The sequence below is a fragment of the Trypanosoma melophagium genome (genome assembly GCF_022059095.1).
Source record: "Trypanosoma melophagium isolate St. Kilda chromosome Unknown ctg28segment0, whole genome shotgun sequence".
NCBI classification, from domain to species: Eukaryota; Euglenozoa; class Kinetoplastea; order Trypanosomatida; family Trypanosomatidae; genus Trypanosoma; species Trypanosoma melophagium.
The window spans coordinates 166,562-183,260 of NW_027125159.1; the positions used below are offsets into that span (position 1 = coordinate 166,562).

General features: G+C 38.2%; 2 protein-coding genes across 3 annotated transcripts; both read right to left on the reverse strand.

The window, feature by feature from the left end:
• Nucleotides 1-57: 57 nt before the first annotated feature.
• LSM04_004098 (uncharacterized protein) lies at nt 58-12,957 on the reverse strand (the record flags this gene model as incomplete). 2 transcript variants are annotated; one of them, XM_067330661.1, is made up of 1 exon in its annotated part: nt 58-12,957. In XM_067330661.1, the coding sequence occupies one exon, from the start codon at nt 12,955-12,957 to the stop codon at nt 58-60; it is 12,900 nt and encodes a 4,299-aa protein (XP_067190306.1). The 2 variants fall into 2 exon arrangements, with proteins under 2 accessions (XP_067190306.1, XP_067190307.1); XM_067330662.1 differs by having other exon boundaries at nt 58-3,042.
• A 2,564-nt stretch (nt 12,958-15,521) lies between these two features.
• LSM04_004126 (uncharacterized protein) lies at nt 15,522-16,568 on the reverse strand (the record flags this gene model as incomplete). The annotated part of the gene is made up of 1 exon (XM_067330673.1): nt 15,522-16,568. One exon carries the CDS (start codon nt 16,566-16,568, stop codon nt 15,522-15,524), a length of 1,047 nt encoding a protein of 348 aa, XP_067190308.1.
• Nucleotides 16,569-16,699: the final 131 nt, after the last annotated feature.

Sequence of the window (16,699 nt, forward strand, 5' to 3'; positions counted from 1 at the left end):
TATATATATATATATATATTAGTTCTTTTTCTTCAGGTTTACATTTGATTATTCCCATCACTCAGTAGATGGTGTTGGCCAAGGTAGGGCATCAATCGTCTCCAGGAATTGTCCAAACACAGCAAAAATGCATGTGGATGGCAGATTAGCCTTATGTTCTTGCCATGCACGCATAATAGGATGATTAGTAATAGATGCTGTGAGAAACACACTATACGCCTCAATAGCACGTGAGTTCTCTAGTAGAATAGAATAATACAGTAATTCATCCACCAGCCATGTGAGATCTACCAAAAGGGTATGTAGTGCTTTCCAGCAAGATGTACGGGATCCACCACTAACACTAGTACCACCTTGGTTATTATTACTGTTGCTGTTATTATTATTATTATTATTATTATTATTATTGTTTGCGATCATGGAACTCAAGCTAGCTGGGAGTTCTATTCCCTTTGGTGCGGTGTAGTATTGAAACTCCGACACCAATACATCCGAAGCCTCCGAAAGTACACACCAAAGACGTTGTACAAACTGAAAAAGTCGATCTTCACTAATGTGAGATTTTCCAACCCTTACAGGTTTCATTAGTGGTTGTACAGATGTCACAGATGATAACATGGAATACATGGAAAGTGCGGTAAGTGGAGATTCGGTAGGGGGAAGATGACATATCTCCAGACGTACATGTTCACTTGGATTACGTTCATTTAATAGTACTAAATGTTCACAGATAGTTGGAAGTGCAGCTTCTAAATCACTAAGATTACCCCAATTACGTAAAGCCGCAAGATGTTCAATATTAAGTCGTACAGAAATAAAAGCTGTTGCACCAACTTCAATACTAATGGTATTATTGTTATCCTGTTTTGATTGTTGTTGTTCTTGTTGTTTCTCCTTATCTCCTACCATTATATCGAGAATAGGCGAAGAGGTACGATACGTAACTCGTATCTCACGTGATCGTAAATTCCGTATGGAAATACGCTGAGTATAATCATCTGCCGCACTAAAGAATACCCGTCTTTCTACTGCCATAGATGAACGGCAAACTTCAAAGCGAGCTCGAAAGACAAATCTTGCATCTCGTGCTTGTTTACACTTTAGTACTACCGCCACCTCACCACAGGCTGCCAAACCACTAGGAAGATGTAATTGATCACACATAAGAAGAAAGGCAACCTTTACACGGGATTTGGGATCTACTACAAAACACTTCTGTCCACGTACGGCTGGTACGGAGTTTAGATTACATACTAACAGGCGTACATCACACATTGGACGATTATCCACAATGTTGCTATGACCACTACTATGATGATGATGATGATGTTGTTGTTTATTCTCTCCATCTCCTGTAGCTTCTGTACTCCGCAATGATACACCTCCAGCAATGTTATCTTTACCATGCATATCGGTTCCACTACTACTATTCATCCTGTAGCTACTAATACTGCTGCTCGCATTAGAGTTGGGAATGACATCAGACGTAGTCGTTATTGGTGCAATCAGTCCAATAGTGTCATCCTCACTTGGCATCTTGTTAAATTCTATACGAAAGGGTTTTACCACGGCGACAGGAAACTCTAACGGGGCAGAGGAGCGATTTATAATCTCAAATGCCGTATAGGCTCGTAAAGAGTTATCGCCAAAAAGTCGTCCAACAAAGACTTGCCGTTCTGCATTAGCTGGTAGGCGTTGTCCATTAGAGGCGAGAATCTCAAATAATCCTTCCCCCGTTGTCGGTACGAATACATCCGCATTAATTTGGAGTAACAACATCTCACTTGGTACCGCATTATTAAATATATTCACATAACCAACAAAAGATCCAGGTTCTGTGGAGAGAATATTAAGTCTCAGTGGCTGTGTCTCACCTGGTTCCAGTACCGCCGTCGCACTCGGTAATAATAACCACGGTTGAGGTCCTTGTGATACAACTACCACATTATACTCGACAACAGCGTCTGTGAGATTATTACGAATTGTAATATCTGTTGTGGGTGGAGAATCCTTTGCAAAGGAGAAATTACTAGCGTATGCTCCGATGCAGTCTGGCACAGGTTGACAATTGCCGTGTAAAGATAATACCCGTAACGGTGTGGACGGTACTTGTGAAGTATCATGGGACTCCAATACCGTCATTAATCCACCTCCCGTACTAGTAGTATTAGCAGTATTATTAGTATTAGCACCAGTAGTAGTATTAGTAGTATTAGTAGTACTAGTTAATACACCTCCAGTACCACTACCACCACTAGCTGTGGCAAGAGGAGACGCGGCTCCTGTTGTGTCTGATTCAGGTATTCTATCCCCATCCTTCGTATTTTCTCGGAGAAACTCTAAATCCACTTGGGGCATTGAACCACGTGAAACCAATTGTTGTGATGAATTATTAGGACGACTATTGCTATGATGATGGCGATGGCGATGGCGATGACGATATTCTTCCTCTTCTTCTTCCTCTTGAGTTGTATCGTCCATAGGGACAAGTGTCATACGGACTACGGCCGCACTACATGGTACAATTTCATCAAAGAGTGCTAATGCTATAGCTTGTTCCACATTAGATGGATAACGGCCCATCTCCACACGTAATATCACTTGTACGCGTTGTGTACATTGTGGTGGAATTGAAAGAAACACCGTCTTCCCCTCATCATTATCTGTTGTTGTCTCATTTGTCGTCGTTGTTGCCGGTTGTGGTGGTTGTGGTAGTGGTGATGAGGATAATGAGGAACACACATCTCGGTTATTATTATTACCAATATTATCATTATTATTACTGATGGCCTTACCAATAGAAATCTCTGTATGCAGTACCCCACTCATTTCATTCTCACTCGGCAATAGCGTGGGACGATGAACGCGTTCTCTATGAAACGTTCCTGATATCCCTGCAGAGAGAGAGGATGCGGGTGGTGATGATAATAATTGTTGCTGTTGTTGTTGTCTTTGTTGTGATGATGGTGAGGGTGATAATACCGTTGTGTTAGATCCATCATCCATTGAAATACACCAGATCGCCACACTATCGTTATACATACGATCCTTCACCGCCGTAACGGAAAGAGATACGGTGTGAAAGAGACATGGATTGGATATCACTAACTCACCCACATACACCTGTGATAATGGAGTGGTAGTGAGTGTTAATTGTTGACCAAACAATAATATCGATGATAACACTGATGATGGTGATGAGGATGATGATGATGATGATAAGAATCGAGATGTTCCTATTCCTGCAGCTGGTGATCTTGTGGTTCGATGTGATCGTAAAACAAGTTTTGATGATACCGTAAATGTTTGAAATGCACTTAATGTACTAAACACCTGCACTTCTTCCTCACCGTCTGTTAAATCATTAGAGAAGAAGAGGGTTCCAAGCCACATAGTGGATGAACTCGTTACCCGTCTTCGTTCGACATCTGATAATTTGTCTAGTGTTAATGCCTGTCGTTCACGGCAAATGTCTAAACGTTTACTTTTACGTTGACCAAAGAAGGCACCTGCGAGTGCCGCCAAATCCTCCTTTAATAACATACAACGCAAACGAAAAGACTGCTGTTCACGTTGTCGTATTGGTGCCACTATCGTATCCATTCCAGAGGAAGTTCCTGTATTAACACCAGTGGCTGCCGTAGAAGACGTGGAAGTCCCAACAACACCTAATACACCTCCAGTATTTGTACCATTCCCAACACCAACACTAGTATTATTATTACTATTAGTATTCATATTCATATTATTATTACCATTCGTTGTTGTAACATTAGAGATTCCAATACTTGTAACACTACCTAAAGCGGCGGTAGAAAAAGATCCATTGTTAATACCTGTACCACCTCCACTGTTATTGGCATTAGTATTATTACTGTTCGTATTACCGCTATTACCAACACCACTGCTACTATTTATAGGTATACTCGTATTGTTTGTTGTGGTATGTTTTACCGGTCCAAAGACAAACTTTTGTATAGAAGCAGCGGCATCATATTGTAACGCCTGTAATTGAATTAATCCTTCTAATTTTGGATTCTCGGTAACTCGTAAACAGACCTCTGCAACACTTGGTTCTGTTGCTGTTACCACAATTTTACTTTCCGATAGAATTTGAGGTGTAGCAGGAATACTTCTATCAGCATCTGCAACAACAGCAGAAATATCTTTTACACGTAATGGGGCCATAGAGAGTGAATCCCGTACATCATCCATTACACCATCACAAGAAAGTTCAAACACCTTCAAGTAGTATTGTCCTGTTATATATACAACCATATCATTTTCAGGATTCAGTTCATTGACAAAGAAAACGGCAAAACGGAATGGACCTTGTGTTCGAATAAGCTTTAGTTCAAGATATGCTTCCACAGTAACAGTTTGTAGTGGTGGTACAACAAGACGATTACTAGTAAAACGTACAGTTGGTTCACATTCAATACTAAGACGTAGTGGTAAAACAGGAGAGAGATTTGTTAAATGTATCTTCGCCGGTGTACTCTTACTGCTCTTTTCTCTACTGTTACCACCAACACCATACAACCAGCGTGATGTCCTACAATTGATAGATTGGGTAGTACCTATTGCACTTGTGCCTCTTTTATTTCCATCATAGCACGGTAGACCCTCATCTTCGCCATTGTTAACAGAACCAACATTCTTGTGCATACTAACAACACCAAGATCAATCCGTGCCGGTTCCGCCCGTCCCTCACTTAATGCGAGTCTTACTAAAAACCTTGGTAGTAGTACACACTGTCCCACCTTTGGTAAGGCCCGCTTTACCGGGAAAAGTATAGGATTATAGTTATATGACACTGCCTCATCCGTGATTTGCGCTACATACACCTGTGCAGTTGCTTCAACAGTTACAATTTCATGTTGTTGTAATCGTTCCATCTCTTGTAGTTTGAGTTGAGGCGCCGCTGTGAGTGTCCACGCAACCGCCTCTGTATGACTCGCCTCCAATCGTATACGTCCACCTGGATATGCATGAGACATGCTTGTTGTACTTGTTCCTGTTGTTGTTGTTGTTGTTGTTGTTGTTGTTGTTGTTGTAGTTTTAGGTGAAACAGGATCCTCGGTGTGTAATTGTGGCATTGGCACAGCAGACGTCGATGATGTTGAGGAGGAGGATGGCGGCAAAAGCAATGGAGTTAATGGCGGTGGGACTCCCACCCCACCCGTAGAACTCTCTGGCAATCCAAAGAAGAGTGGAATATTACTCTTCGCCACGAGAATGATGTCCCATGTACTGTGATTTGTTATATGCAGTGATGTACTCGTAACGGGTGCGTGGAGGCGGAAGAGACCGTCCTCGCCGAGTACAACAGCCGCCGTGGGAAGTACTACAATGGATGATGTTTGCTGTAGAGCTGCTGTTGTTGTACTTCCACCACTCATACTTCTATGTAATGGTAATGGTGGTGGAAGTGGAGATGTTGTTGCATCATCTCGATCTCTTAATATTCTCTCTTTTTCTTCTTTTTCGTTTTCGGTTTTTTCTCTTTTCTCTTTTTCCGTCTTTTCTTTTTCCCCTTCTCTTTCCTCAACAACAATAGCAGATATGGCTTCATCATGTCGCAATACAGAGACTCCCACCGTAAGTGGTTTCTGTTTACAACTGAGATTAAATACCGTTAAAGACTCCCGTAATAATCCAGGTGCAGTGAGTTGCATTGTAAATGGTACTTCCACCACACCACCCGGCACAATTGTGAGTTCTACGGTTTCTATACGTGTGTGTGCCATACCCGCCGATACACGTGCTCGTATTGTAAAGTAATCAGATGGATTCATTACATGTGGTGTGGCGTGGGCAAGGTGTATGTGTGGGGCAACACTACCGAGATCCATGTGGGATTCACGTATGTGTAGTTCGCCACTACCAATACGTGCGGCTACACGTACAGTAGTTTGTGCAAGAACTGTGTAGTGTCCACTAACACGTTCATTATTTATATCCATTCCAGTTGCTGTTGCCGTTGCTGTTGCGGTAGTGAATGATAATGATAATGATGGGGCAGTATTACTTCCAATAACAGAACTCATTCCGGAGGTGGAACCACTATGGTTATTACCATTAGTATTATTAGTATTATTATTACCAGTATGTGTAGTATTATGTGAGATAGCGGTGATAGCTTCAATGAGAATACCAGCTGTCACAATACGACTTACATGACGTCGTGTACGCTCACAAGGGTGAAATCGAACATAAATGCGAATTTTTTCATGCCCAACTACACGTTGAATTGGATTTACAAGAGGAATAGTACACTTCGCATCCATAAAGAGACCCACAAGTGATGGACGATTCGAACGTATAAGTAATGCATGTGGGACTGTAAGACGACAATGTACTATGAAAGATTGCACCTCAAGTCGAGTTTCATCACATGGTAATATAATATCTGGTAGAATTAATTCTTGTGGTGAGACATATAATAGAAATGGTTGCTGTTCATCCTCTCCTTTTTCCTCCATTATAGGATTAATCTCTACCACCATATATTTTACCTCCCCTGTTTGTTGAAGGTTCTTAACAGGAATAAAGTAACGCTGAGGACCAATACTAGATGGAGTACATTCCACTGTAATTGATAGTGATTCATGCTCACGCACCACACCATTACGTGGTGTGAATCTAAATTGTGCGTCTAACGTACTTGGTGTCACAGATGAATACGGCAATAGTGAAAAAAATGATCCTTTTGTACCTATATCAAAATTGTTTAAATTAGCATTATTTATGGTATTATTCGAACCACCACTTCCACTAAGATTATTACTACCACCATAACTTCCACCACCAGCTCCAACACCTCCTCTTTCGCAACAGCGAATGGGTTCTAACACCACAACAGAAGTATCCCCTGTCGCTGCTATAATTATAGAGAATCTACACGTTTCCTGTACAATACAATTTCCCACAATTGCCATTGGACATCCCATAAAAGTAGCCGAGATAGCTCCATCTCCAGATCCAAGTGCAATACGTGATGGGGCTGCTAAAACTATTGCCGTGGGAGACGGTTGTGCTCCCAGCAGCAATGCCCCATCTCCAGCAGGTGAATGTGATAATGATTCCAATCCCAATCGTGATGATGATTTGTGTGGATGATGATGATGATGACGTGGAGTTATAATTTTCACATCTAATGAATCGGATACTCCTGAAGTCCCCTCTGCCGTTGTTTCCCCATCCGATCCACCCTCCGTGGGTACAAGTGTAATATCCACAGGAATAAGACGATTGGCTTCCGTGTCTTTTGTTTCATAAAGAAGAAATGTGATGCTTCCACTCTGTGAGGCTGGAATCCATTCCGCCGTCCGAATACATGTTAGACTAAGTAATAAAATAACCGACTCTCCTGCATTCATTTCAGGCAGTGCAACACCATCGCGTAGAAGCATAGAAAGTAATTCTGGGTGCTGCAAAGAACGTCCTTTAGGCTTTACTTGTGCCTTTTCATCTTCGCTCTCTGAGAGTTCAATAAAACGTTGTTGTGATTGGGATGTTTGTGCACTATTATTATTATTATTATTATTATTATTATTATTATTATTATTATTATTACCCATTCCTTCTTGTTGTGAAGTGGTACTGAGATCAACCCCTTCCCCTGTGAGAGCCCGTTTAAGTGCCTCAATTTGTCGCATCGCCGCCGCCACTTTATCCGTCTTATTTTTACGATGGTAAATCTTTAGTTTTTGTTCAAGTTTCTCAATCTTTTCCTCAAGTTTACGTGAAGAGCCTGAGCTTGATCCACGATGTTCCATCTCTAATTGCATTCGCACATCTACACCCTCAAACTTAAAGAAACGATCTACCGGTCCTGCCACAGCTTCCACACTAGGCAAACCAAAACTACTGGTATTATTACTACCAGTTCCACCTCCACTGTGTACATGCATAGGTAAATCTAGTTTAAGTCGTAAAGCACGTCGTGAACTGCTAGTGTTAGAAACTGTAAAACGTGCACCTACGCGTGCGGCTAATAGAGCACTTTCTTCACGAGTTCCCCCACTTGCTGTTGCTGTTCCTGTCGTTGTTGTTGTTGTTGTTGTTGTTGAGATTGCGGTATTACCGGTGTTATTATTCCTATACTGTTGTAGGAGTAATGGGACGTTTACAACCCCGAAACTCCATGATTGAGGACTGATATCAAACGTTTCTGCCTTAATAACAGTAGCCTTTACAGTCATGGTTACCTCATTGGATGGATCGAGGACATTCGTGAGTTGAATACGCTCTCCAACGGTCCCTTTAATACCTGGACAAAAAGATAATTCTATCTCCTTCGTGGCGTATGGACGAATACGGCAATAAATAGAATTTCGGTCAGAATTCTCCATTCGAATATGACCTGCCGCCACAGACCTCGATTTTGTTAGACGCAGTAATAAGATAGAATTACACTGATTCACAATTGGTAATTTCGTTGTTTTACGTTCTCCAATGTTGACTTCTCCAAAGTTCTTTGTTCTCTGTCCACTTAATTCAAATCGTGTGGCACACAGACGATAGGAAAGCCGCATAAACCGTGGAACCTCAATTCCCTCAACGGCGATATTAACACCATCCTCCTTCGTTACGGTATCCCCGCTCGTACCGTTAGTACGGTAGATTTGTACATACACCGTGCGACTAGTGCCTGGTTCAAGTGTAATACTTTGTGTGGCAACAGCATATTGACGTAATGCCTTCGTTACACGATCTCGTACCTCCTCTACACGTTCAAACAACTGCTCTTCTTGTTGTTGATAATGCGATGAAGATGATGTGGATAAGGGTGCGGATGTAGATACAGATGTAGATTGCTGCTGTTGCTCCTGATGTTGTTGTTGTGATTGTTGTTGATGATACTGTTGAGATGATGATGTGGGTAAGGGTGCGGATGTAGATACAGATGTGGATTGTTGTTGTTGTTCTTGTTGTGATTGTTGTTGATCCTGTTCTTGTCCTTGTTGTCCTTGCTGTTGTTGTTGTTGTTGTTCTTGTCCTTGTTGTTGTTGTTGTTGTTGTTGTTGTTGTTGTTGTTGTTGTTGTTGTTGAGATAATTGATCCGGTTGCTGAAGTAACAAATTCGCATCCCGGGTATAATTACAGTACGAACGCAACTCCGCCGCGAGTGCCTCAAACTCCGCCGCCATCATTCCACCGTCCAAACAAAACGTTGTAATCTCCGCACCGGTGCATTCCAGCCGCAATACAAGTGGATAATCTACTTTAGATTGCAATGTGTAGGCCACAATAAGTGGAACGTTTATAATAGCACAGAGTGGAGAAGAGAGACTTCCGCTATTACGACCACCACTAACGCCCACCACAACTCCAGCACTATTACTTCCAACACTCCCACTTCCGCCTCCAACACTTCCACTACTTCCTCCTCCTCCACTATTACTATTCGTATGACTACTTCCACCATCATCGCAGGGTGGTTTACATTCACAGGTGTATAATTCATTATGCAATTTTGCCTCAGATGGGGCCATGTTATTTGATTCAATGTTTACAATAAGACGATCCTCTGCGGGATTAGAGATATTTACAATGGTGAGTTGCTTGCGGTAGTTGGGATTCACACGTTGTGGGTTAATACGTAGTGTGATGGGTAAACTACTGTGTGGGGCGATGGAAAACTCCTCTACGGTTTCTCTTCCACCTGTAGCCGCCACTCTTGGTTGTACACCCTCAATAGAAATAATCTTACTTCGCAGTTGTACACGTATGGTAGTGGGGAGTGGCGAGGGATTTTCAATAGAAAATGTATATCGACGACTCTGTCCTACTTGACAATCGCCAAAGTTAATATTTGTTTGGGAAGCCACAATTGTACTAGTGAAGAGAGTCGCCACACAACGCACCACCACACGCTGTTGTTGTCTACTGTTATTATTATTATTATTATTAGTATTAGTATTAGTATTATTATTATTATTATTATTATTATTATTATTATTATTATTATTATTATTATTATTATTATTATTATTATTATTATTATTATTATTATTATTATTAGTATGGATATTACCACCAGTACTACTACTGTTATTATTGTTACTATTGCTCGTATTATGGGTATTCGTGTTGGTATGATTACTATTACCACCACTAATACTATTATTATTACTATTACTATTACAATGACTAGTACCACTCGCCGTAACAAGAAGTTCAACTTCAAATTTGAGGTTCGATGTGCCTTTACATTCTCGATCTGTAGATGGAATATACATAATAGCCACAGGCATTGGTGTCTTTTGTGGTATAATCACCAACTCTTCTACCGGCACTACATTAAAACCACCAGCCTCAGCTCCCATGGTACTGTTATTATTATTATTATTATTATTATTATTACCATCATTACTGTTATTGGCATTACTATTGTTGTTATTGTTGTTGTTACTATTGCCGGTGTTGGGTTCAGTACTAATATTGCTGCTCATGCTGTTATCATTACTACCACCAGCAACCGTGCTGTTAAGATGAGGCGCAGTAGAACTCGTTGAAGAATTATTATTATTATTATTATTATTATTATTATTACTATCACCACTACCAATGGCGATAACGGTCCCAGTAGCAGTTGTCGTTATACCACCTGTAGTAGTTGAAACGCTTGCAATAGTTCCTGTATTTGTATTATTATTATTACCACCATTATTATTACTATTACTATTACTATTTTCATTAAGAACACGCTCAAGTCGCACAATTGTCAGTACACCCTCACAGTTCTGTGGCCGTGCATTCACTAACCGCACCGTCACGCTCTCCCCACGATGATTGGTATTATTACTATTATTATTACTAGTAGTCATATTAGTAGTATTACTATTCGTATTCCCACTACTATTACTATCATTGGTATTACTAGTATTATTATTACCACTACTACCATCACCCTTATTATTATTATTATTATTATTATTATTATTATTATTATTATTATTATTATTATTATTATTATTATTATTATTATTATTATTATCGTCGCTACTACTACTATTACTACTATTATTGCTGTTATTATTATTATCATTATTATTATTATTATTATTATTATTATTATTATTATTATTATTATTATTATTATTATGTGTAGTAGTAGTAGTAGTAGTAGTATTACTGCATAGATGTAATTCCCGCACCACATTCGTTCCACGATAAACAGCCCCAAAATCCAATAACGGCTCCACCACTGAAACAAGATCCGCACGAGCCGCTGCTGGTGCGACAACAGAAACACAAACATGTAATAACTCCGAATTACGTGCATCCCGCAGATTATCACATTGTAATACCGCACGAAAGTGTACGGCACCACTCGCCGTTAACGCCGTCAGACTCGCATGTGTGCGAAGCATAAGTGTAAAGTGCATGGAAGCATGACTGTTCAATAGTAAGACGCGGCCCATCTTTGGTTCCTCAAACTTCTCCTCTTCATATACGGCGAGTTCGAGATTCTTCTGCGGTATAGTTTGCAGGCGAATAACAAATGGAAGTGGAAGAGCAGAGGCGTTCGTAACAGTGAAATCCATTAAGTGTGTTTTATTAGGAGCCATTGTGGTTTGCAGTTCTGTTCTGTTAATTGTGAGAAGTGAGAGAAAGACACTCGCGCTAAAGGGGAGTGTTACCGTCTCAGAACGCACCGCCTTCAACAGAGGAGATCGAACCGTTATCACACCACTATTACTATTGCCCATATTATTATTATTATTATTATTATTATTATTAGTAGTAGTAGTAGTAGCAGTAGTAGTAGTAGTAGTATTGATATTAGTATTAGTATTAGTATTAGTATTAGTATCACTCGTAGTACTATTCGTACTATTCACCATAGCTATTGTTGTGCTAGTTCCACTCGTACTACTACTATGATTATACATCGTACTAGCACTCATCGTGGTATCCTCACCACTTGGCCGCTTCTCATGCCTATTCCTACGCATATAGTCTTGAGATGATTGTACTGGGTTATCCTTATTCTTATCACTATCACTATTAGTATTAGTATTATTACCATGATTATTATTAGTTTCTGTAATAGTAAAAACAGGTCTATCTAGTTCTTTTTCTTCTTCCTGTTGTTGTGTGGATGTGGGTGGTAAAAGTGTACTTCCCTCTCCTAATCCTACTCCTTCTCCCCATATTGTTGTGGTTGTGGTTGGTAGTGAAGTGGCTGTTAAGTGAATGGCCCCACTTACAATCATCGGTGGTGCTTGCACAATCACATTAGAGAATTGCATGGGATCTGCGTGAAATATCGCCACAACATCTTTTTCTTCTAATGGTAATAGTACGAATTTATCAATAATGTTAATACTGTCAAATACGGCATTATACGAGAGAGAAAGTGCCCCGTCACGACCCTGTAAACTACTATACGTATAACTATTATTATGATAATGACTATTATAATGATGATGATGACTATTACTATTACTATTATTATTGTTATTATTGTTATTATAGCTATAATGATAATAATGAATATTGTTATTATTGTTATTAGGATTCACATTCACCACATGGTGGAGTGGATCTACAGCATTTGTGTAGGGTCTTCTATTCTTCTTGTTCGTCATCATCATCATACTACTGCTACTGCTACACCCATTAGTATTATTAGTATTAGTATTCTTTTTACTAGTATTCGTCGTATAGTTATGACCACTATTATTATTATTATTATTATTATTATTATTATTATTATTATTATTATTATTATTATTATTATTATTATCATCTTCTCCCATTAACTGCAGTAATTTCTCATCCCACAACTGAAAGCGGATGGCGGCTGGAACAGTTGTGGCGGTTAACTGCACAGAGACTGGCACTAATGGATCCATGTTCATTACACGAAAGTGACAGTGGGATGGGGTTTCATTTACCGCTAATGCACCAAACTGCAGTTCACTGGGAACAACCTTTAACATGAGCGCTGTCTGTCTTTTTTTTTGTTGTTGTTGTTGCTGTTGATATTGTTATTGATATTCTGTCTTCTTTTTTTCTTCTCCCTTTTCTTTGTTTAAGGATTACGCTTATTTCTTTCCTTTGTTGCTGTTGCTCTTGTTGTTCTTTTCTTTCGGTACTGGAATCCTTTGGACTACTTTTATTTCCTTGCGTTCGTGTCTGGGTGTGTGTGTATATATATAAATAAATATATATATATATATATATATATATATATATATATATATATATATATATATATATGTATAAAGTTTGCGTACGTACTACAGATGTTGACCTATCACGCCACTAATATGGATAGAAGTGAAAGAAAGAGAGAAAAGAGAAAAGAGAGAAAAGAAAAGAAGAAAAATGTATAGCTATTCATATATATATATATATATATACTTGTATACTTCAGTAATTTCATTATATATATAATGCAGATGGAGGAATCATCTCTATTCCTCATAGTATTGATATTACTTATAGTAGTACTAGTACTAGTAGTAAGTTATAGAATTAGTTATAGTATTAGTAGTAATCATATAAAAGTACCCTCTATTCATTTTATTTTCTCTTTTTCCCTTGTATTGTTCGTATATATATATATATATATATATATATATATATATATATATATATATATATATATAATCTTCATTTCCACACCTAAACAAAGACAAAATTAAAAATAAAAAAAGTAGAGAGGAGAGATAATTATATCATGAAGAAGAACAATCATAGTCATTTCAGTCCGACATCATTAATTATTTCACTCGCTCACTTTTGTTTCCCCCATACACCTATTACAAACCCTTATATAAATATAAAGTTATGCATATTTAGTTATTTTACCCTCTCCCCCGACATTCGTATCTCATTTACCCATAGACATACATATCTGTTTATATATATATATATATATATATATATATATATATATAGTTCGATAGATATAGATATAGAGATGGGTATATAGATATAGATATAGATATATATTAGTAATGACAGTAAGTAAATTGGTAAGTAGAAAGAAAATAAAGATAAATGGATGCATAAGTAGACAAATAAAACATCAGAGAATGAAATAAAAGAAAAATAAATAAATAAATAAATAAATAAACCAAAAAGAAAAAAAAAGAAACGAACTCTTGTCGTTATAACTACGTACCGGAGAATTTTATTTAAACTCTTCTCTTCTCCCCTTTTGTTTCCCCTTCTTTTTTATGGTCTCCTCGTTCGGCTCATTTTCCTTTTTTTTTTTTTTTGATTAAAATAATATTCATTAATTAATTATTCTTTTTTATATTTTTCTACGTATTTTTTTTTCTTTATTAAATAATAATCAATCTGAGAAATTCTTTTTTTTTCTTCTTTTCTCGCTTAACTCCCCTACAGTCAGACATACTATTTAAATGTAAATATAAATAGGAATGACTGTAAAGAGAGAGAAAAGGAGAGAGTTGGAAATAATACACCAGCGTCAACAAAGAAAAAAAAGAAACGAATAATAATAATAATAATAATAATAATGCGAAACCAAACAAACTGGAAAGTAAATACAAAGTAAACGAAAACGTACACGTTCAAAAAAAAAAAGAAAAATATAAAATAATCACGATAAAAAAGGAACATAGAAAAAAGTCATATCATATATAAGAGTGAAAGGGGAAAAAATAATAAAAATAAATAAACTACTTTTTTTTTTCTTCTTTTTCTTTTTCTCTCATTTTTGGCCTCAGTTAATCAAGTGTGCGGTGCAATATGTACTTTAGGCGTCTCCACTTAAAAGAGACCATAAATAAGCCCATACAATCCCTTTTATCTCTTTATATATATATATATATATATATATATATATATATATATATATATATATATATATATATAAAGGAATATGATGGTTAAATAGACGAATTCATCATGTAAACTGGTTTCAGGCCATACAATAAGTATAACAGAGAAACACAGTCAAACACACACAAACACACAATCGCAAAATCACAGAAACAACACGCTCATTGGAAAAAGAAAAATAGCACCCAAACAAGGTATACATATATAAAAATAACAAAAATAATAAAGTAAAACAAAAAGAACACTAAAATAAGAAAAAATAATAAAAATAGTAATAGTAACAACAATAATAAAGAAAAAAACACAAGCATAAATTATGTGTCATCATACTTCTTTCAGAGGAACATCCTCTCTTTACTCTTATACTGCTTCTCTTTTTTTTCGGTTTTAGTCCGTGGAAGAACCTCCAAAATTTCTTTTTTCTTCCTTTTCCTTATTTTTACGCACAATGGCAACCGCACAGAGGAAAAAATATGAATATATCTATATATTTATATACATATATCTACATGTATAGTATACAAATATATATGAATTTGTTTTTGAACTGCCATGATTACACAACAACTGCGCATACCTCATGCATAGAGTTGTGCAAATAAATAAATAAATAAATAAATAAATAAATAAATAAATAAATAAATAAATAAATAAACGATAGGGTTACCAAATATATATGCGTGGTTCCTTACACCGCTGGGTCTGAGTTGACGGCTACTGGTTCTATGTTGGTAGCACTTCCATCTTTTCTACGTTTAATACGCCGTGTCATCAACTCCACCACCTGGAGTACCTTAAGTATAAGATAGAGAAAGAAGGCAATGATGGCCACAACGGCAGCCGCACTCACAGCATCTACAGCACGACTATTATCAGGTTTCAGAAGGAGTGCGATACACCCGCCGAGAATCCAGACAGAAACTGCCATAACCACGAGAAAATAGATATTATCGATTGGGGACACTAATGGACGATAGCGGGCAACCAAAAAGAATAGGAAGATATGACATACCATAAGTGCCACATCGGCAGCAATACAACTAGCGGCAGTGTTAACAGGAAACGCCGCAAAAAGTGCTACAATCAACGGGGCCCACAACCACAATGTCACCCACGTCACACGGCAGCGACGAAGGTTAAATAGTACTATGAAGAGACGATCAGATACCTCGTATGGTAACCAAACACCACGCACACGTAATGGCCAAGTATTACAGAATCGACGTACAGTTGCTTTGCCAGGTGGTTTAACAGCAACATCCATAACATCCTCTACAGGCACGTAATGTACAGCCGCTTTTATCACTGCAAGGAAGAGCGCCACGACAAAGCAGCAGATGAATACTACGAGCATCACAACACTCAGTGCTAAAGTAGAGCCGTCTTTGAACGTAAATCCCTGCAGCGTTGCAAAACTTGTACCAACAAAGAGATTTACTAATACTGCAAAAGTAATACCAGGATACCAGCAGATGGTGGCCGCTTCTAAAAGAGTTTTATGACGAGCATATTTCACTATAATAAGTACCGCTGTATGCAGCAGAAACACTCCACCACCAACAATAAGATTGCCTAACATAACACCATAGAAGGAATTCTCGATAGTAGTCACAGAGAGAGCACGAAAACTAGACAATATACGACGTGTACCATCTGGTGTACATGGCATCATATTCAACGCTGTAACATAATCAATACCTAATACACCAAAAGGTGCAGCAATGATCGAAATCATAGAAATAGCCTTTGATGAATTTCCAATACCCCCTGCTGTCGAAGGTGGATTTATTGGGGACACCTGCACCCGCAAAACAAATGGCGCAGGAACTTGCGCCATCACGGCATGCATACCCAAAGACTTGGGGG